General features: G+C 61.8%; 3 protein-coding genes across 4 annotated transcripts; 1 reads left to right on the forward strand and 2 right to left on the reverse strand.

Annotated features, from left to right (window-relative positions):
• Nucleotides 1-776: 776 nt before the first annotated feature.
• On the reverse strand, nucleotides 777-4475 carry ASB8 (ankyrin repeat and SOCS box containing 8). 2 transcript variants are annotated; one of them, XM_071581818.1, is made up of 4 exons: nucleotides 4138-4475; nucleotides 3642-3746; nucleotides 2085-2743; nucleotides 777-2054 (listed from the first exon to the last, which is right to left on the reverse strand). In XM_071581818.1, exons 1-3 carry the CDS (start codon nucleotides 4252-4254, stop codon nucleotides 2111-2113), a joined length of 855 nt encoding a protein of 284 aa, XP_071437919.1. In that variant the 5' UTR covers nucleotides 4255-4475; the 3' UTR covers nucleotides 777-2054; nucleotides 2085-2110. The 2 variants fall into 2 exon arrangements, with proteins under 2 accessions (XP_071437919.1, XP_071437918.1); XM_071581817.1 differs by having other exon boundaries at nucleotides 777-2743.
• A 4299-nt stretch (nucleotides 4476-8774) lies between these two features.
• On the reverse strand, nucleotides 8775-13851 carry RNF212B (ring finger protein 212B; the record flags this gene model as incomplete). Its single annotated transcript, XM_071581773.1, has 9 exons — nucleotides 13734-13851; nucleotides 12051-12160; nucleotides 11045-11097; nucleotides 10871-10945; nucleotides 10089-10204; nucleotides 9189-9237; nucleotides 9041-9116; nucleotides 8901-8943; nucleotides 8775-8814 (listed from the first exon to the last, which is right to left on the reverse strand). Coding segments are annotated over exons 2-9 (552 nt in total), but the record flags the coding sequence as incomplete, so codon positions are not given.
• On the forward strand, nucleotides 13804-20901 carry SPRYD3 (SPRY domain containing 3). Its single transcript, XM_071581810.1, is given in 14 exon segments — nucleotides 13804-13874; nucleotides 15036-15222; nucleotides 16067-16142; nucleotides 16254-16378; nucleotides 16978-17113; nucleotides 17691-17738; nucleotides 17741-17782; nucleotides 17784-17891; nucleotides 19093-19200; nucleotides 19202-19243; nucleotides 19832-19889; nucleotides 20455-20480; nucleotides 20483-20576; nucleotides 20666-20901. Coding segments are annotated over 13 exon segments (1242 nt in total). The 5' UTR covers nucleotides 13804-13874; nucleotides 15036-15046; the 3' UTR covers nucleotides 20869-20901.
• Nucleotides 20902-21173: the final 272 nt, after the last annotated feature.

Raw genomic sequence — 21173 nt, forward strand, 5'->3', positions numbered from 1 at the left:
GACAGGCAGAGGGACCTGGGGGGACTGAGGGACAGGAAGCTCAACAGGAGCCACCAGTGTGCCCAGGTGGCCAAGAAGGCCAAGGGGATCCTGGCCTGGATCCAAACTAGCATGGCCAGCAGGCCCAGGGCAGTGACCCTTCCCCTGTCCCCAGCCCTGGTGAGGCCACACCTTGAGTGTTGTGTTCAGTTCTGGGCCCCTCAGGTCAGGAAAGAGATTGAGGGGCTGGAGCGGGGCCAGAGAAGAGCAACGAGGCTGGAGAAGGGACTGGAGCACAAGTGCTGTGGGGAGAGGCTGAGGGAGCTGGGGGTGTTCAGCCTGGAGAAGAGGAGGCTCAGAGGTGACCTCAGCACTGTCTGGAACTGCCTGAAGGGAAGTTCTGGCCAGGTGGGGGTTGGTCTCTTCTCCCAGACACTCAGCAATAGGACAAGGGGGGCTCAAGCTCTGCCAGGGGAAACTGAAGTTGGAGATCAGGAAGAAATTCTTTGCAGAGAGAGTGCTCAGGGATTGGAATGGGCTGCCCAGAGAGGGGGTGGATTCCCCATCCCTGGAGGTTTTTCAGCTGAGCTTGGCCGTGGCACTGAGTGCCATGATCTGGTAAAGGGACTGGAGTTGGACCAAGGGTTGGACTTGATGATCTCAGAGGTCTTTTCCAACCCAATCCATTCTGTGAGTCTCTGGATGTGGCACTGAGTGAGAATCCATGTCTTGATCCAACCCTACTGTGACCACCAGCCCAGGGCACAGAGTGCCCTGGGCTGGTGATCACAGTGGGGTTGGATCAAGGGTTGGACTTGATGATCTCGGAGGTCTTTTCCCACCCAATCCATTCTGTGATTCTGTGATTCTGTGATTCTATGATTCTATTCTAAGTTCCAGCTCATGGAGGTGGGTGATCCCAGGGCAGATGGAAGGAAAACCCTCAGCTCTTGTGCTCCAACTGGGCTACTCCAGAGGGAAAGGAATTATTTCCTTTGCTCACACAAATAACAGCCCTGCAAAACTTGACTTTTGCAAAACTGCACCTTAAAAATGATAGACAGCAAGGGAAAGCTGCACTTCTCCATGTTGAAGGGACACCCTGTGAGCTGCAGGGACTCTGCCCTGGGGCTGGGGTCAGGATTCCAGCCCACTCCACAGGCTTTGCCAACAGAATTCCAGCCAGCATGTCCCACAGGACTTCTCCTGGGTTCTGACAAGACCTTCTCCTGATGTCCTGCCTCAGGTCCTTCATAGAAGGAGAATTTCCCTGTTCTGCCCACCCAAAGAAATCCTTCCTTGCCCCAACACCAAAAAAAAAAGGAAAAAACCCACATTAATCCAAGAGAGCTGGGACATAATTTGCCATCAGAGAGGAACTGTTCATTTCACAAGGCTGGAATGGAGGGGAGAGGGTGTGGGAGCAGCTGCTGAGCAGGCTTGGAGGGCAGAGGCCCAACACAGGTGGGTGTCACTGCCCTGCACCCCTCAGGTGGCAAAGCAGAGCAGGGCGAGGGCCAGGACAGCAACCAGGGGGAGGAATCCATGGCCACCAAATCCAAACCCAAGATGCCACGAGGAAGCAACGACAAAGGGAGGCTGAGGGAGCAGAGTGCTGGCACAAAGAGCCCAGGTTGTCACCTGGCACAGGAGCAGCGTGTTCTCACTGGTGGCAAGGCAGGTGGGCAAGGGCAGCAGCTGCTCCAGTCCTCCCTCAGCTGAGGAGCAGCAGATACTCCTTGAGGGAGGTGGGCAGGGGCAGCTGCTCCAGTTCTCCCTCAGCTGAGGAGCAGCAGATACTCCTTGAGGGAGGTGGGCAGGGGCAGCTGCTGCTCCAGTCCTCCCTCAGCTGAGGAGCAGCAGATACTCCTTGAGGGAGGTGGGCAGGGGCAGCTGCTCCAGTTCTCCCTCAGCTGAGGAGCAGCAGATACTCCTTGAGGGAGGTGGGCAGGGGCAGCTGCTGCTCCAGTCCTCCCTCAGCTGAGGAGCAGCAGATACTCCTTGAGGGAAGGCAAGGGCAGCTGCTCCAGTTCTCTCTCAGCTGAGGAGCAGCAGATACTCCTTGAGGGAGGTGGGCAAGGGCAGCAGATACTCCTTGAGGGAAGGCAAGGGCAGCTGCTCCAGTCCTCCCTCAGCTGAGGAGCAGCAGATACTCCTTGAGGGAGGTGGGCAGGGGCAGCTGCTCCACAGCCTCCGGCAGGAACCTGACGCCCAGACTGCGCCGCACGGCGTAGCGGGACAGGCTCTGCAGGCTCCCGGGGACTGAGCAGAGCAGGGTGAGTTTCTCACAGAGCTGCTGATCCCTCGCCACCTCCCAGGGCATGCTGCCATTCCTCCTCAGCTCCAGGTGCCCCACGGCGCGGTGCAGCAGCTCCAAACACGAATCCTCCCGCTCCGTGCCCAGGCCCCGCACCAGCAGCGCCACCAGGCGCGAGATGGGGCTCTGCCCTTTGAGGTTCACCACCCTCACCTCGGCCCCGAAGTCCAGCAAGACGCTGACGCTCTCCAGGTTGCCCTTCATGGCCGCCCAGCTGAGCGGGGTGTCGGCGTTGTAGTCGCGGGCGTTGACGAGCGCTCCGCCCTCCAGCAGAGCCCGGGCGCACTCGGAGCTGTTCTTGAAGGCCGCCCAGTGAAGGGGCGTGTCCTTGTTGCCATCCAGGGCGTTGGGGTTGGCCCCGTATTCCAGCAGGATCTCCACACAGGTCTCGTCCTTCTCCGCCGCGTAGTGAAGGGCCGTGCGGTTGTAACCATCCAGGGCGTTGACCTGCGGGAGGGGAGGGAGGGCTGGTGGTGGTGGGGGTCTGAAAATTCAGATTCCAACAGCAAGAAAACTAAAATCACAGAATCAAAGAATGGACTGGGGTGGAAAAGACCTCTGAGATCAGCAAGTCCAACCCTTGATCCAACCCCACTGTGATCATCAGCCCAGGGCACGGAGTGCCCTGGGCTGGTGATCACAGTAGGGTTGGATCAAGACATGGTGATCACAGTAGGGTTGGATCAAGATGTGGTGGATTCTCACTCAGTGCCACATCCACAGAATCATAGAATGGGTTGGGTGGGAAAAGACCTCCGAGATCATCAAGTCCAACCCTTGGTCCAACTCCAGTCCCTTTACCAGATCATGGCACTCAGTGCCACGGCCAAGCTCAGCTGAAAAACCTCCAGGGATGGGGAATCCACCCCCTCTCTGGGCAGCCCATTCCAATCCCTGAGCACTCTCTCTGCAAAGAATTTCTTCCTGATCTCCAACCTAAACCTCCCCTGGCAGAGCTTGAGCCCCCCTTGTCCTATTGCTGAGTGCCTGGGAGAAGAGACCAACCCCCACCTGGCCAGAACTTCCCTTCAGGCAGTTCCAGACAGTGCTGAGGTCACCTCTGAGCCTCCTCTTCTCCAGGCTGAACACCCCCAGCTCCCTCAGCCTCTCCCCACAGCACTTGTGCTCCAGTCCCTTCTCCAGCCTCGTTGCTCTTCTCACTTGGGTTGGAAGAGACCTCTGAGATCATCAAATCCAACCCTTGATCCAACCCCACTGGGATCACTCTGTGCCCTGGGCTGGTGATCACAGTGGGGTTGGATCAAGGGTTGGACTTGCTGATCTCTGAGGTCTTTTCCAACCCAATCCATTCTGTGATTCTGTTTTCATCCATTCCAAGCCTCACCTCTGCTCCTTTCTGCAGCAGCAGCTCCACACAATCAGCATCAGCCACCATGCAGGCACAGTGCAGGGGCTTCAGGGTCCCATGCAGGCAGTTCACATCTGCCCCCTGAGGAACACACAGAGCACCCTGGGGTCAGAAAACCCATCCTGGGGTCAGAAAACCCACCCTGGGGTCAGAAAACCCACCCTGAGGGCAGCAAACCCATCCTGGGGGGCAAGAAACCTACCCTGGGGGGCAGCAAACCCACCCTGGGGGTAGCAAACCCATCCTGGGGGTGATCAAACCCACCCTGGGGGGCAGCAAACCCACCCTGGGGGTGATCAAACCCATCCAGGGGGCAGCAAACCCAACAGAGGGGGCACCAAACCCACCCAGGGCCAGGTGGGCAGTGCCCAGGGCACTGGAGGGGCTCAGCCCGGGCTCTGCCGCCCTTCAGAGCGACCCAGGCCGAGGAGAAGCTCCCGGAGCCCTCGCAGGGCCAGCCCGCTCTGCTCACCCGACCGATGAGATCCTCCACGTTGTCCCGCGGGAAGGAGCGGATGGCGGCGATGGTGCGGATGAGCCGCTCGGACAGCGAGTACTTGCTCTGGATGCTCTGCATGATGTACCACATGGCGCGGGCCGGGGCGGACGCGCATCCCCCGGGCGGCCCCGCCGAGCCCCGACACGGCCTCGGGGGCGGTGGGAGGAGGAGTCTCGGAGCCCGAGGGTGTCCGAGGGTGTCCCGGGGGTGGGTCCTGGGGGTGTCCGAGGGGGTCCGAGGGGGTCTCGGGGGCAGCGGCCGCTCCAGGCCCCGCCGGACGCGCAAATCGCCCCAACCCGGAAGTGGCACAAGGTCCCGCCCCCCCTCGTTACGCTCATCCAATGGCCAGCGCCCAACGCCCTGAAGCCCCGCCCCTCCCCAGTCTCCACCAATCCGCGCCCTCCGCCGGGTTCCGGGAGCTGCAAACGGGCGGGGTGTGGCGCCCCCCAGCGGCCGCCCGGGGTCACCTCGGGGGTCCCCGCGGGGCTTGGGGGGAGAAAGGGGGGGAACCCCCGGGGTTGGGGAGACCCCCCGGGTTTGGGGGGGCTGCCGGGAACGGGACAGGGACCCCCCGGTGTTGGGGGGGCTGCCGGGAACGGGACAGGGACCCCCCGGGGTTGGAGGGGTATCCTGGGAACGGGACAGGGATCCCCCGGCGTTGGGGGGGTGTCCTGGGAACGGGACAGGGACCCCCCGGTGTTGGGGGGGTGTCCTGGGAACGGGACAGGGACCCCCCGGCGTTGGAGGGGACCCCCCGGGGTTTGGGGGGGCTCCCGGGAACGGGACAGGGACCCTCGGGGTTGGGGGGGCTCCCGGAACGGGACGAGGCACCAAAGGGGTTTTAGGGGCCCTGGGGGTGGTTTAGGGGGCACCAAAGGGGTTTTAGGGGAGCTGGGGGTGGTTTGGGGGGCACCAAAGGGGTTTTAGGGGTCCTGGGGGTGGTTTGGGGACACCAAAGGGGTTTTAGGGGTCCTGGGGGTGGTTTGGGGGGCACCAAAGGGGTTTTGGGGGCCCTGGGGGTGGTTTGGGGGGCACCAAAGGGGTTTTAGGGGCTCTGGGGTGGTTTGGGGGGCACCAAAGGGGTTTTAGGGGTGTTGGGGGTGGTTTGGGGGGCACCAAAGGGGTTTTAGGGGCTCTGGGGTGGTTTGGGGGGCACCAGAGGAGTTTAGGGGGCTCTGGGGGTGGTTTGGGGGGCACCAAAGGGGTTTTAGGGGAGCTGGGCGTGGTTTGGGGGACACCAAAGGGGTTTTAGGGGCGCTGGGGGTGGTTTGGGGGGCACCAAGGGGGTTTTAGGGGCCCTGGGGGTGGTTTAGGGGGCACCAAAGGGGTTTTAGGGGCTCTGGGGTGGTTTGGGGGGCACCAAAGGGGTTTTAGGGGAGCTGGGGGTGGTTTGGGGGGCACCAAAGGGGTTTTAGGGGTGTTGGGGGTGGTTTGGGGGGCACCAAAGGGGTTTTAGGGGCGCTGGGGGTGGTTTGGGGGACACCAAGGGGTTTTAGGGGTCCTGGGGGTGGTTTGGGGACACCAAAGGGGTTTTAGGATTCGGGTCTCTGACCCCAAATGACGCCCAAAAATCACCACAAACAGACCCAAATTCGACTCAAAACTGGCGGATTTTTTTAACTCTTTCTGCTCCCAACTTTCCCAGGGCCAACCAGGACCGAGGGGGCTCCTCCGGCACCCCCGTCCCGCTCCTACGGCCGTGACTCCATCCTGCCCCTGAGCGGATCCGCCGGCCACAGGGAATGGCCCCTCGCCGGCCACGTAGCGGAGCCCTAGAGCAAGAAAATTGGCAGTGGCTACCGGATTCTGGCCGGTGGCTACCGGATTCTGGCAGGTGGCTACCGGATTCTGGCCGGTGGCTACCGAATTCTGGCAGGTGGCTACCGAATTCTGGCCGGTGGCTACCGGATTCTGGCAGGTGGCCACCGGATTCTGGCAGGTGGCCACCGGATTCTGGCCGGTGGCCACCGAATTTGGGGGGCGGGTACTGAAATCCGTAGGGATTTAGAGAGAAAAAGAGCTGGACAGGTGAGGGGAAGGGATGGAGACAGAGAGACACGGAAAAGAGAAACCTCCCAGTCGCTCCCAGTTTATCCCAGTCCTCCCCAGCCCTTCCAGCAACACTAAATCCCCTCTCCATAACTCCCCACAGTAACACAAAACCTCTACCAGTAACCCGCAGCCACTCCCAGTTCCTCCCAGTGCCCGCAAGACCCTCCCGACTCTCCTCACATCCCCTCCCACTCCCTCCTCCCAGTCCTCTCCAGTGGCCCTGAACCCGCTCCCAATCCCTCCCAGTTTATCCCAGTCCCACCTCCAACCCCTCCCAGTGTCTCCCACTATATTCCAAAGCCTCCATCCCTCTCAGTCCCCCCAGACTCCTCCCAGTTTATCCCAGTCCCAGCCCCAACCCCTCCCAGTGTCTCCCACTATATTCCAAAGCCTCCATCCCTCTCAGTCCCCCCAGACTCCTCCCAGTTTATCCCAGTCCCACCCCCAACCCCTCCCAGTGTCTCCCACTATATTCCAAAGCCTCCCTCCCTCTCAGCCCCCCCAGACTCCTCCCAGTCCATCCCAGTGTCCCCCCGGTAAACCCCTAAAACATCAAATTAATCAAATAGAGCCCCTCCCTCCCCCCCCCCTTCCTGTCACCACATCAGGGTCCCCCAGCTCAGCCCAGTGCCCCCCAACCCCCTTCCAGTCCCTCCCAGTACCTGCCCCTCACTTGTCCCAGTCATGGGAGGCACTAAAGGGGAAAAAGGGGCATTAGGTGGGGGACAGGGGGGTGGAGTTCCCACAGACCAGCATCAGTCCCACAGGGGCTTCTGTTTGGGGGGCTTGGGGTCCTATATGGGGACTTGGGGAGCTCTAAGCTCCTTCCATGGGGTTTTAGGGTACCTACAGGAAGGGATCAGGGGTTGAAGGTCCCACATGAGGGATTTTGGGGTCCCCATAGGAAGAAATCACCCCACAGGGGCACCTGGGGGGTTTTGGGGTCCTATATAGGGCTCTGAGGTCCCCCCATGACGTTTTGGGGTCCCTATAGGAAGAAATCACCCCACAGGGGCACCTGGGGGGTTTTGGGGTCCTATATAGGGCTCTGGGGTCCCCCCATGACGTTTTGGGGTCCCTACAGGAAGAGAGATGGGGTTTGAGGGTCCCACCAAAGGGGTTTTGGGGTGCCTACAGGGAGAGCTCAGGGGCTTTGGGGTCCCACCAAAGGGAGTTTGAGGCTTCTGGGGTACCTCTGTGGAGCTCTGGGGGGCACTGGGGTCCCACTTAAGGGATCTGGGGGTGCCTCCATGGGGTTTGAGGTTCCACCAAGGGGTTTTGGGGGGTCCCATATAAAGGTTTAAGGAATCATATGCGGTTTTGGGGTCCCCTCCATGGGGTTTTGGGGTCCCTCCACATCGCCGGGCGGTGCCATCTTGCCCCGAAGGTACCACGCTGGTTGAGGGCAGGGCCAGGAGTGGGGCTGGGGGGTCTTACTGGGAGAGAGAGTGTTGGGCAGCGTCGGTGTGGCCCAAGGGACCCACAGAGCGGGTCCGGGGCTGGCCCTGGGCGAGAGAAGGGATGAAGGGGGTCAGGGGGCTCTGTCTGCCCCCCAAAACCCCCCACCCTCTCCCCTGACACTCACCTGTGGCTCTGTCTGGGGGCGGAGACCGGAGACGGGGCTGGGGGCGGAGGTTGGGGCAGGGTTAAGGTGAGGAGGGGTCCGTGGGGGACGGGGCGGGATTTACAGATAAAGGGGCTGCGATTGGGGTCAGGATGACAGGGGGGAATGAGGAGTGGAAGGGAAGGGGTTTAGGTGTGAGCGGGCCTGGCTAAGGAGCCAAAGAGCCATTGGAGAAAAAGGGAATGGGGCAATAAAAGAGGACGGGGCTTATACCGAAGGGATGGGGCTGGATCTGACGGGGGGCTTTGAAGTGCAGGAGGGGCTTGGGGACACTTGGAATTGAGGGTGGGCTTGTCATCGAGGGGTGGGACTTGAGCCAAGGGGAGGGGGTTGGAGCCAAGGGGAGGGGGTTGGAGCCAAGGGGAGGGGGTTGGGGCCAAGGGGAGGGGTTTGGAGCCAAGGGGAGGGGGCTGGGGCCAAGGGGAGGGGGTTGGGGCCAAGGGGAGGGGTTTGGATCCAAGGGGAGGGGGTTGGAGCCAAGGGGAGGGGGTTGGGGCCAAGGGGAGGGGGTTGGAGCCAAGGGGAGGGGGCTGGGTCCAAGGGGAGGGGGCTGGGTCCAAGGGGAGGGGGCTGGGTCCAATGGGAGGGGGCTGGGTCCAAGGGGAGGGGTTTGGATCCAAGGGGAGGGGTTTGGGGCCAAGGGGAGGGGGTTGGAGCCAAGGGGAGGGGGCTGGAGCCAAGGTGGGGGGCTTAGGCATTCAGGGATTATGCATGGGGGGCTTGGGGACCCAAGGGGCGGGTCTGAGGCAGTATTTTGGGGTAAAACCTCATGAATTTGGGGTTGCTTACCCACGCTGGAGGCCAGGGGGGTCCCTGACTCCCTGTAGGCTCTGTCCACCTGTGACTGGGGTGCAAAGCACTGTGGGAAACACCCCCTGATTTGGGGTACCCCCCATTTGGGGCGGGGTAGGGGAGGTCTCACCTGCCATATTGGGGTGCTGCGGGACCGGGGGGGCTCCAGGGGCGCTGAGCGGCTGCACAGGAGGGGTGGGAGGGTTGGGGGACCCCACCTGTGCGATTGTGGGGGGCCCCCCACCCCAATTTGGGGTGTCCCCCTTACCTGACCACCTGGCTTCTGAAATACCCGCGGTGCTGGGGAGTGACTGAAAAAGGGTGAGAGGAATTGAGGGGGGTCCCCTGTGATGGGGATGGGGCTTTAGGGGGGCAGAGAGCTCCGCTCAAAGCTGGGGTGCCCCTTACCTGTCTGAGCAGGGGAGGTGACGCCGATGGGGCGGGGGGTGCTGCTGCGGCTGCCCCGGAGCCAGCCTGGGGAGAGCTGCAGGGAGAATTGGGGGGCAGTTTTGGGGGGCAGGGGAAGGGGAGGGGGCACGGGGAATGTGGGGGTCACCTGGGTACGGCGCAGCTCGGCGTTCTCCCGGCGAAGAGCCTCCACCTCCCTGGGAAGGGGAAGGGGAAGGAAGGGATGGCGGGTGGGAACCTGCCCCAGGTGGGGTGGGGGGCTCCCCAACAGGGCAGCTGGGGGGGAGTGGGATGATCCCAAAGGATTTTAGTGTGTTTTTGTGGATTTTGGGGATCATAGAGGTAACACGGGTTCTCCTGGGTTGTTCACATCTTAGGTGAGTTACCAAAGCTCTTTCTCACAGATCCGTGACAAAGAGAATCTCTTTGTTATCTGTTGATACCGACAAAAGGAATCTCTTTGTTATCTGTTGATAGCGACAAAGGGAATCTCTTTGTTATCTGTTGATACCGACAAAAGGAATCTCTTTGTTATCTGTTGATAGCGACAAAGGGAATCTCTTTGTTATCTGTTGATAGTGTGAAGACAAAACACAAAGGAAAGGCCTGAAGGTTCTGGAACTTCTCCAACGGGCAGTTCAGCCCCTCTATGGGTGGGGCACAGAGGGAAACGAAAATCATGGTTTGTTATAGATATCTCATATGTTAATTGCTAGAGAGGTGATAAAATTGTGACATCCCTGCTCAGGTGTGTGCAGACCTTCTGTTGTGCACCTGGAAGCTTCTAACAAAGGCAACCTGTCTGTCTCTCTCCATTAAATTGTTTTTGAGTGTCTATTTTCACAGGAATTCAAGCAACAGGAAGGTGGCAGCGAAGAGGAGAGCAGCTTGTCACCCACGAGGTTGGGCAAGACCCTCTCAAGACAGTGGAGCCCCCCAGAGATATCAACCAAGGGGGTGATGCCCACCCAGACCCCCACAGGAGGGCAGACCTTCCCAAGGTGGAAGCTGGGAGGGCTGAACTCCCCAGCGTGGTGGGGTCTCTCACCTCCTCCTTTCCCCCAGTTCCCCTTTGGCCTCCTCCAGTGCCGCCTGTGCCTGGTGAGCTCTGCCCCGCAGCGAGTCCAGCAGCAGCTGCACCTGCGTCATCTGGAAGCGCCACACCTGGAGGGGACAGGCAGGGACAGGGCTGTGGCATCAGCCCATCACCCACATCCTCCTCATGTGAGGAGGGGACCGGGGACATCATCCCCTCATCACACACATCCTTATTTGAGGGGACCAGGGACAGGGCTGTGGCATCAGCCCCTTGTCACTGACACCCTCGTTTGAGGAGGGGACAGGCAGGGACCGGGCTGTGGCATCAGACCCTTGTCACTGACACCCTCGTTTGAGGAGGAGACAGGCAGGGACAGGGCTGTGGCATCATCACCTTGTCACACACCCCCTCCTCATCTGAGGAGGGGACCAGGGACATCATCCCCTCATCACACACATCCTCATTTGAGGGGACCAGGGACAGGGCAGTGGCATCAGCCCCTCCTCACCTACCCCCTCCTCATCTGAGGAGGGGCCCAGGGACAGGTCTGTGGCACCAGCCCCTCATCACACACATCCTCATCTGAGGAGGGGCCCAGGGACATCATCCCCTCATCACACACATCCTCATCTGAGAAGGGGACAGGGACAGGTCTGTGGCATCAGCCCCTTGTCACACACACCCTCCTCATCTGAGGAGGGGCCCAGGGACAGGTCTGTGGCACCAGCCCCTCATCACCCACCCCCTCCTCATCTGAGAAGGGGACAGGGACAGGGTTAGGGCCCTGTCACCTGCGAGATGTGGCCGAGGTGCTTGAGGGCGATGGCCGCCGGACTCTTGAAGAAAAGCTTCTCCTGTGGGCGCATCTGTGGGGGGTGACGGGGGGTCAGGAGGGCGGGAAAGGGGAGGGGAACAGGGTGGGAGGGGGCGAGGGGGGACGCTGGTGCTGGGGGGACACGACTGGCCTGCTGGGAGAGGGGCAGGTAGCGGCAGGTGGCAGCGCAGATGGGGCAGGGACCTGCGGAAGGGAAGGGGGAGAAAAACGTGTAAAGAGGGGGGGATTTGAGGGGAAAAGGAGCTTAAATTGAGGGGAAACGTTCTCCATTGTTTTGTGTTTAAACTGAGGGTGATCCCCCTTCACCTTTCAGTTGAAGGGAAACCTGTTCTCTGTGATTTTAGGGGTGTCAGTCGGGGAATCCTCATTTTTTGTTAGTTCCTGGTTTAAATGGGAGGGGAAAACCTTTATCATGTCACTTTGTGGGCTTGAATTGAGGGCAGCCCCCCTGTTTTTATCATCTTAAGGTTTAAGTTGAGGGGGAGTCCTTGTTATCCCTCCTTTTTAAGGGCTTAAATTGAGAGGAAACTCTTCATGTTCCATTTTAGGAGCTGCATTGAGGGGGACCCTCCATTTTAAGGAACATTCATGAGATAAAAAGATGTCCAAAAACCCTCAAAAATGGTGTTTGTTGAGGGAAAAACAGTGGTGGGAGGGGGGAAGGATTTTTAGGAGTTAAATTGATGGGGGAACCCATTTTCCTTCATTTTAAGTGTTTAAATTGAGGTGAGATTCTCCATTTTCACCACTTTAAGGGTTTAAATTGAGGGGAAAATCCTCCTTTTTCCATCATTTGAGGGATTTAAATTGAGGGAAAAATCCTCCTTTTTCCATCATTTGAGGGATTTAAATTGAGGGAAAAATCCTCCTTTTTCCATCATTTGAGGGATTTAAATTGAGGGGAAAATCCTCCTTTTTCCATTATTTGAGGGGTTTAAATTGAGGGAAACCCTCTCTTTTTTTTTGGTATTTTATGGGTTTAAGTTGAGGGAGGGACCCATTTTATCGTTTTTAGTTGAGGTGACTCCCCCTTTTCCCTGATTTTATGGGGCCAAACTAAAGCAAAGCCCCCCCTTTTTGTGGATTTTATTAAGGATTTAAACCGAGGGGCTCCCCTGAATTTTGGGGGGTTCTACCTGAGTCCCCACAGCCCTTGCACAGGATGTGGCCACAGCTGGTGACGGCAAAGTGGGCGCTGTCCTGGCGGAAACAGCGATTGCAGTGGAACCAATCCATGGTGGGGCCTCTGAGGGGAGGGAAAGGGGGAATGTGAGGGGGAAAGGGGGAATGTGAGGGGGGAATGTGAGGGGGAATGTGAGGGGGGAATGTGAGGGGGAAAGGGGGAATGTGAGGGGGGAATGTGAGGGGGAAAGGGGGGAATGTGAGGGGGACAGGGGGGAATGTGAGGGGGAAAGGGGGAATGTGAGGGGAGAATGTGAGGGGGAAAGGGGGGAATGTGAGGGGGAAAGGGGGGAATGTGAGGGGGAAAGGGGGAATGTGAGGGGGGAATGTGAGGGGGAAAGGGGGGAATGTGAGGGGGGAATGTGAGGGGGAAAGGGGGGAATGTGAGGGGGAAAGGGGGGAATGTGAGGGGGAAAGGGGGAATGTGAGGGGGAAAGGGGGGAATGTGAGGGGGAAAGGGGGAATGTGAGGGGGAAAGGGGGAATGTGAGGGGGAAAGGGGGGAATGTGAGGGGGAAAGGGGGAATGTGAGGGGGAAAGGGGGAATGTGAGGGGGGAATGTGAGGGGGAAAGGGGGGAATGTGAGGGGGAAAGGGGGGAATGTGAGGGGGGAATGTGAGGGGGGAATGTGGGGGGGAAAGGGGGGAATGTGAGGGGGAAAGGGGGGAATGTGAGGGGGGAATGTGAGGGGGGAATGTGAGGGGGAAAGGGGGAATGTGAGGGGGGAATGTGAGGGGGGAATGTGAGGGGGAAAGGGGGGAATGTGAGGGGGGAATGTGAGGGGGGAATGTGAGGGGGAAAGGGGGAATGTGAGGGGGGAATGTGAGGGGGGAATGTGAGGGGGAAAGGGGGGAATGTGAGGGGGGAATGTGAGGGGGAAAGGGGGGCAAATGTGAGGGGGAAAGGGGGAGAATGTGAGGGGGAAAAGGGCGGGAAAGGTGAGGGGGGAAAAGGGCAGGAAATGTGAGGGGGAAAGGGGGGAATGTGAGGGGGAAAGGGGGGAATGTGAGTGGGAAAGGGGGGAATGTGAGGGGGAAAGGGGTGGGAAATATGAGGGGGGAAAGGGGCAGGAAATATGAGGGGGGAAAAGGGCAGGAAATGTGAGGGGGAAAAGGGGGAATGTGAGGGGGAAATGTGAGGGGAAATGTGAAGGAAGAAGGGCTGGAAAGGTGCGGGGGAAAGGGGGGAATGTGAGGGGAAAAAGGGCAGGAAATGTGAGGGGGAAAGAGTGGGAAATGTGAGGGGAGAAAGGACGGGAAATGTGAAGGGGAACAGGAGGAAAATGTGAGAGGAAATGTGAGGGAAAATGAAAATGTGAGGTAAAATGTGAATGAAAATGGTGAGGGAAAATGAGAATGTGAGGAGAAATGTGAGGGGGAAAAGGGGGGAAATGTGAGGGGAAAAAAGTCCCACCCAGTCCCTCCCAATTCTCCCCCAGTCCCTCCCAGACCCCCCAATTCCCCTCCAGTCCCTCCCAGTCACCCCTAATTCCCTCCCAGTCCCCCCCAGTTCCCTCCCAGTCCCTCCCAGTATCTCCCAGTTCCGCCCCGCCCACCAGGGGGCGCCCTCACCCCTCCCACCCCGCCGGACCACGTGACCTCAACCCACAGCGAGCCCCGCCCCTAAACGCATTTCCACCTTCTGATTGGTCGAACCAGCCGTCAGTCTTGACGCAAAGCGCGGCGATTGGTCGGTCTGGGGTTGGTGGGCGGGGCTTGAGAGGCGGAAGGGAAAGGGGACCCGGATGTGAGCGGGGCCGGGGAGGGGGCTGGACCCCCGGTAAGGGATGGGGGTACATTGGGGGGGAACTGGGGGGGATTTGGGAGGTCTGGGGGGCAATTCAGGGGGGTGGGAGGGATATTGGAGGGATTGGGGGGGCAGTTCGAGGGTCTGGGGCGGATATTGGGGGGATTTCGGGGTGAATGGGGGAAATGGGGGGGGATTAGGGAAGGTTGGGGGTTCTGGGGGGATTTGTGGGGTCTGGGGAGCAACTGGGGGGGATTGGAGGGGATTTGGATGGTCCTGACGGGTCTGGGAGGGTTATTAGAGGGACTGGGGGGGATTTAGAGGAAATTCGGAGGGGTCTGGGGGGCGATTCGCGGGGGTCGGCGGGGTCTGGGAGGGATTTGGGGGGTCTGGGGGGATTTGGGGAGTATTTGGGAGTCCTGGGGGTAATGAGAGGGAATGTGGGGGGATTGGGGGTGATTTGGGGGAATTTGAGGGGTCTAGGGGGAGATTGGGTGGGAGTGGGGAGTGATTTGGGGGGCTCAGTTTTGGGGTCCAAGGGTGTGATTTGGGTGGTCCAGGGTGGTGGGTTTGGGGGATCAGTTTTAGGTTCCAGGTGTGGGTTTAGGGTGGCAGTTTTGGGGGTCCAGGTATGAATTTGGGATCAGTTTGGGGGTCCAGGTGTGGATTTGGGGTCAGTTTTGGGGGTCCAGATGTGGTTTGGGGTCAGTTTGGGGGGTCCAGGTGTGGATTTGGGGTCAGTTTTGGGGTTCCAGCTGTGGGTTTGGGGTCAGTTTGGGGGGTCCAGGTGTGGATTTGGGGTCAGTTTTGGGGGTCCAGGTATGGATTTGGGGCCAGTTTTGGGTCAGTTTGGGGGTCCAGGTGTGGGTTTGGGGCAGTTTTGGGGGTCCAGGTATGGATTTGGGGCCAGTTTTGGGTCAGTTTTGGGGTTCCAGGTATGAATTTGGGGTCAGTTTGGGGGTCCAGCTGTGGATTTGGGGTCAGTTTTGGGGGTCCAGGTGTGGGTTTGGGGTCAGTTTTGGGGGTCCAGGTGTGGGTTTGGGGTCAGTTTTGGGGGTCCAGGTGTGGGTTTGGGGGCAGTTTTGGGGGTCCAGGTGTGGGTTTGGGGTCAGTTTTGGGGGTCCCAGCCCCATGTTTGGGCTCCAGCCCCCCCATCACAATTCGGGGGTCCCACCTGTGCCCCCTCCCCCTCAGGACCCCCCGCCATGGACGACCTGAACCTTCATTTCCGATTCCTGAACTGGCGCCGCCGGATCCGGGAGATCCGCGAGGTGCGGGAGGGGCGGGATCGCGACAGGGATCGCGATAGGGATCATCGCGATCGGGGGCTGCGTCTCCAGGAGCGCGCCCGGCACATCCTGGTGGATGGGGACACCCTCAGGTACCCCCGGGGGGAATCTGGGGGGGATTTTTGGGGGGTCCACGGCGAGGGAGGGGCTGTACCCCCCTGGGGAGGGGGTGGGGACACCCATGGAATGGGGGGGGTCCCAAAAAGGGTCTGGGGGCACCCACAAGTCTGGGAAGTGTCTGTCTCTCTTTGGGTGGGCTCCTGCCCCTCCTGGGGGTCTCCTGCCCCTCCTGGGGGGGTCTGGGGGCACCCACAAGTCTGGGAAGGGTCTGTCTCTTTTTGGGGTGGGCTCCTGCCCCTCCTGGGGGTCTCCCAACCCCCTGGGGGGTCTGCAGGACCCCCACTCACCCTGTGCCCCCCCAGCTACCATGGCCATTGGGTACAGTGGGGTGGGTCTGGGGGCACCCACAAATCTGGGAAGGGTCTGTCTCTTTTTGGGTGGGCTCCTGCCCCTCCTGGGGGTCTCCTGCCTCTCCTGGGAGTCTCCTACCCCCCTGGGGGGGTCGCAGGACCCCCTCACACACACCCCATGCCCCCCCAGCTACCGTGGCCACTTGGGTAGAGTGGGGAGGGTCTGGGGGGACCCACAGGTTTGGGAAGGGTCTGTCTCTTTTTGGGGTGGGCTCCTGCCCCTCCTGGGGATCTCCCACCCCCCTGGGGGGGCTGCAGGACCCCCACCCACCCCGTGCCCCCTCAGCTACCGTGGCCACTTGGGTAAAGTGGGTTGGGGAGGGTCTGGGGGGACCCACAGGTGTGGGAAGGGTCTGTCTCTTTTTGGGTGGGCTCCTGCCCCTCCTGGGGGTCTCCTGTCCCTCCTGGGGGTCTCCCACCCCCCTGGGGGGGCCGCAGGACCCCCACCCACCCCGTGCCCCCCCAGCTACCGTGGCCACTCGGGCGAGGTGGGCTGTTACGTGGCCCCGCGGCCCCTGACCCGTGACAACAACTACTTCGAGGTGAGCACTGGGGAGAGGGGCTGTCTGGGTTGGGTGGGGGGTGTCTGACCCCCCTGCCCGGCTCTAAGGACCCTCCCCCCGTGTCTGGGACCCTCCCCCTCGCCCCTCCAGGTGTCCATCGTGGACAGTGGGGTCCGTGGGACCATCGCCGTGGGGCTGGTGCCGCAGTTCCACAGCCTGGAGCACCCCCCGGGCTGGGGGCCGGGCTCTGTGGCCTACCATGCTGATGATGGGAAGTGAGTGGGGGGCTTCGGGGGGCCTGGGGGGACTTAGGGGGGTCTGGGGGGAGTTTGGGGTGCAGGGAGTGTTGGGGCTGGAGTTGGGGTCTGTCACCCACCACGCTGATGATGGGAAAGGAGTGGGGGGCTTCGGGGGGCCTGGGGGGACTTAGGGGGGTCTGGGAGGAATTTGGGGTGCAGGGGGTGTTGGGGCTGGAGTTGGGGTCTGTGAGTGGGGGGCTTTGGGAGGTCTGAGGGGGCTTTGGGGGCTCTGGGGGGACTTAGGGGGGGTCTGGGGGAGAATTTGGGGTGTTAGGGTACAGGGGGTGTTGGGCCTGGAGTTGGGGTCTGTCACCCACCATGGTGAAGTGAGTGGGGGGCTTTGGAGGTTTTGGGGAGAATTGGGGGGGATTTGGGCTGTTGGGGGTTATTTGGGTAATGGGGGGTGTTGGGATAATGACCCCCCCCTCAATTAGCCCCCCCAGACTCTACGGTGGCCAGGCCAAGGGGCAGCTCCCACAGTGGCCCCCAGAGCCCCCCACAGTGACCCCCAGAGCCCCCCACAGTGACCCCCAGTGCCCCCCACAGTGACTCCCCCCACCCAATTTGCCCCCCAGGCTCTACAGTGGCCGGGCCAAGGGCCGCCAGTTCGGCTCCAAGTGCAGCTCTGGGGACAGGATCGGCTGTGGGGTCGAAAGGGGGTCCTTTGGGGCCCCCCCAGCCCAGGTTTTCTTCACCAAGAATGGCCAGAGGGTGAGAGACCCCCCAAAATCCCCCTCAGGGACCCCCACATCCACCATGGGACCCCCAAAACCCACCATGAGATCCCTAAACCCACCATGGGACCCCCAAACGCACCATGAGACCCAAAACTGACCATGGGACCCCTAAACACACTATGGGACCCCCAAACCCACCCCAGGGCACCCAAAACTTCCCATTGGACCCCCCCCCAGGGATCACCCAAGCTTTCCAGAGCCCTCCCGCCCATCCCCAGGTGGGGGTTTTGGGGTCCCACTGCCCCCCCAGGGCTGTTCCCAGGATGGGTTTGAAGGTCCCTCTGCCTCACCCTGACCCCACTGTCCCCCCCATTGTCCCCAGGTTGGGGGTCTGGGTGTGCCCCTGACCCCTCTGACCCCGTTGTCCCCCCCATTGTCCCCCCCATTGTCCCCAGGTTGGGGGTCTGGGCGTGCCCCTGACCCCTCTGACCCCCCCGTTGTCCCCAGGTTGGGGGTCTGGGTGTGCCCCTGACCCCACTGTCCCCCCCATTGTCCCCAGGTTGGGGGTCTGGGCGTGCCCCTGACCCCACTGACCCCCCCATTGTCCCCAGGTTGGGGGTCTGGGCGTGCCCCTCTCCCCCCGCGGGGCTGTTCCCGGCCGTGGGGGCTGCACTCGCTGGGGGAGGAGGTTCGGCTGCACCTGCCCCCCCCCCGGCCCTGCCGGGCCCCCCGAGGATGAGGGGGGGGCGATGCTGGTGGACAGCGGCGAGGAGGAGTGGGGGAGGCTGCACGACGTGCGGCTCTGCGGCCCCGTGAGCCCCCAGTTTGGGGAGGGGGCTGGGGGGGGTGTGGGAGGGGGGATATGGGGCTGGGGGGAGGGTGTGGGAGGGGAGATATGGGGCTGGGAGCGTGGGAGGGGGGGGTTATGGGCTGGGGGAGTGGGGTGGGAAAGTGGGAGAGGGGATATGGGGCTGGGGGGGGTGTGGAGAGAGGGAGGGGGGATATGGGGCTTGGGGGAGTGTGGGAGAGAGGGATGGGGGGATAGGGGGATGTGGGAGGGGGGATATGGGGCTGGGGGGAGGGTGTGGGAAGGGGGATATGGGGCTGGGGGGAGGTGGGGTGGGAAAGTGGGAGAGGGGATATGGGGCTTGGGGGTGTGTGGGAGAGAGGGAGGGGGGATATGGGGCTGGGGGAGTGTGGGAGAGAGGGAGGGGGGATAGGGGGATGTGGGAGGGGGGATATGGGGCTGGGGGAGTGGGGTGGGAAAGTGGGAGAGGGGATATGGGGCTTGGAGGGAGATGTGGGAGGGGGGATATGGGGCTTGGGGGGTGAGAGGGGGGATATGGGGCTGGAGGGGTGGGGGCAGCTCCATGTCATGTGGCTCTGCAGCCCCGTGAGCGCCCTGAATTTGGGGAGGGGGCTTGGGGGGGGGTTTGGGAGGGGGAGGATATGGGGCTGGGGGGGCTGGGAGTTGGGGAGGGGGGATATGGGGCTTGGGGGGGGGCAGCAGGACCAGAGGGGGGAAAGGGGAGTGGGGATGTGTGGGTGGGGAGGGGGGAAAAGGGGACTTTGGGGGAAGGTTGGGGGGTGGATTTTGGGGGGAAGTTTGGGGTGGTCAGAGTGGGGAAGGGGAGGAGGTGGGGAGGGGACCCCCCAGAATCCCCCCAAGATCCCCCCAAAACCCCCTGGGACCCCCCCCAGGTGTTGGAGTACATGGGGAAGGGCAAGAGCATCGTGGACATGGGGCAGATCCGGGCTGGGTGGGACCCCCCGAAATCCCTCTGCTTGTGCTCCCCTCGGGTCCCCCATGCCCCCCATGACCCCCCACGTCCCCCCCGGGACCCCTCCCCAGGTGTTGGAGTACGTGGGGAAGGGCAAGAGCATCGTGGACATGGGGCAGATCCGGGCTGGGTGGGACCCCCCCAAATCCCTCTGCTTGTGCTCCCCTCGGGTCCCCCATGCCCCCCATGACCCCCCATGACCCCCCACGTCCCCCCGGGACCCTCCCCCCAGGTGTTGGAGTACGTGGGGAAGGGCAAGAGCATCGTGGACGTGGGGCTGGCCCAGGCGCGGCGCCCGCTCAGCCCTCGCAGCCACTACTTCGAGCTGGAGATCCTGGACCCCGGGCGAGAAGTGTTACATCGCCCTGGGGGTCGCCAGGAAGGTGGGGGGCACAATCTGGGGGGGCTGCGGTGGCTGGACCAGCCCTTGGGGCTGGGGGTGGGCCGGGGTCTGGGGTATAGGGGGGTTTTGGGGGGTCCCAGAGGGGGTTTTGGGGGTGGAGGTACCTCCAGACCTGGGGGTGTTACATCGCCCTGGGGATTGCCAGGGAGATGGGGGACAAAACTGGGGGGGCTGGAGGGTCCCCCAAACCTGGGGGTGGTCCGGGATGGGGGAAATGGGGATACAGGGGGGTCCCAGAGGGGGTTTGGGGGGGCTGGAGGCACCTCCAGACCTGGGGGTGGTCTGGGATGGGGGAAATGGGGGTACAGGGGGTTTTAAGGGGTCCCAGAGGGGGTTTTGGGGGGCTGACCTGAGGGTGGTTTGGGATGGGGGAAATGGGGGGTACAGGGGAGGTTTTGGGGGCTCCCCAGAGGGGATTTAGGGGGGCTGGAGGACCTGGGAGGGGGATGGGGGGGAAATTGGGGGATGGAGGGGAAAATTTGGGAGGGGCTTTTTTCGGGAGGGGGGTCGGGGTTTTTCGGGGGGTTTTGCCCCCCCCCAGTGCCATCACCCCCCCTTTGCCCCCCAGGATTACCCCAAAAACCGGCACCCCGGCTGGAGCAGGGGGTCTGTGGCCTATCACGCAGGTGAGCCCCCCAAAAACGGGAGGGGGACCCCAAAAAACGGGACCTCTCCCACTGGGGGACCCCCCAAGAAACAGGACTCCACCCAGACCCTTCATCCTCCCCCTCCTCCCCCTGGGACCCCCTTTCTCTGCTCGTTTTTGGGTGGTCACCCCCTTTGGGGGGCTCTGTGGGGGTCCCCATGACCTGGGGTGGGTCCCCCTAATTTTGGGGTCCCCCCGTGCCCCCCTTCTCTTCTCCACCTCCCCATCCTCCTCCTCCTCCTCCTGGGACCCCCTTCCCTCCCCATTCCCCCCCTTTTTTGGGGTCCACCCCCCCCGAGGGGGTCTCTGGGGTGCCCCCCCCCGCCCCTTGGGGGTCCCCCCTAATTTTGGGGTCCCCCCCCGTGCCCCCTTCTTCTCTTTCCCCCCCCCTTTTCCCCTCCCCATCCTCCTCCTCCTCCTCCTCCTGGGACCCCCCTTCCCTCCCCATTCCCCCCCTTTTTTGGGGTCCACCTCCCCCGAGGGGATCTCTGGGGTACCCCCCACAACCCTTTGGGGGTCCCCCCTAATTTGGGGGGTCCCCCCAGACGACGGGAAGCTCTTCCAGGGCAGCGGGGGTCGGGGGATCCCTTCGGGCCTCGCTGCTACAAGGGGGACGTGATGGGCTGTGGGATCATGTTCCCGAGGGATTATCGCCGGGAATCCGAAGGTAGGGGGGCTTGGGGGGGCTCTGGGGGGCTCTCAGAGACCCGGGGGGGGTCCTTGGGGGGGTCCCCAACCTGTCCCTTCCCCCCTCAGGGGACAGTGATGAGGCCCCAGAGCCCCCCGAGGTGAAGGTGAAGGTGAGGAATGTGATGTACCTGGAGGAGGAGGAGGAGGAGGAGGAGGAGGAAGAGGAAGAGGAGGAAGAGGAGGATGGGGAGGACATGGAGCAGGAGCACGAGGGAAGGAAGGTCGTGGTAAGGGTGGAGATGAACCCCCCAAAAAAATCTGCACCCTAAAACCCCCCCCAGCCCTAAAAATCCCCCCCAAGTCTCCCCCCACCGTCCCATTTGGGGCCTTCTGATTCAGAGTCACCCCTTTCCCCCCACACTTTTTTTGGGGGGTGGGGGCTGTTCTACCCTCCTAAATTTTGGGGTGACTCCCCTGGATGTTTGTGACCCCTCCCCAAAATTCTGGACCCTAAAAAACACCCCAAATCCTAAAAAGTACCCCCAAATTCCCCCTCCTTTCCCTCCCTTTTCCTTCCCTTTTTCCCTTCCCTCCCCATTTTGGGGGGTTTGGGCCTCTCCTTTCCTCCCCAGTT

Source organism: Pithys albifrons, unplaced genomic scaffold, assembly GCF_047495875.1.
Source record: "Pithys albifrons albifrons isolate INPA30051 unplaced genomic scaffold, PitAlb_v1 scaffold_42, whole genome shotgun sequence".
Classification (NCBI taxonomy): Eukaryota; Metazoa; Chordata; class Aves; order Passeriformes; family Thamnophilidae; genus Pithys; species Pithys albifrons.

What these genes read in the sequence shown, in the direction of transcription:
- ASB8 (XM_071581818.1), bottom strand. Translation starts at nt 4,254, where the DNA reads ATGTGGTACATCATGCAGAGCATCCAGAGCAAGTACTCGCTGTCCGAG. An exon ending in TGGAGGATCTCATCGGTCGG is followed by an intron (nt 3,747 to 4,137) that starts GTGAGCAGAGCG and finishes TGTGTTCCTCAG; the next exon opens with GGGGCAGATGTGAACTGCCT. An exon ending in TGCTGCAGAAAGGAGCAGAG is followed by an intron (nt 2,744 to 3,641) that starts GTGAGGCTTGGA and finishes CCCCTCCCGCAG; the next exon opens with GTCAACGCCCTGGATGGTTA.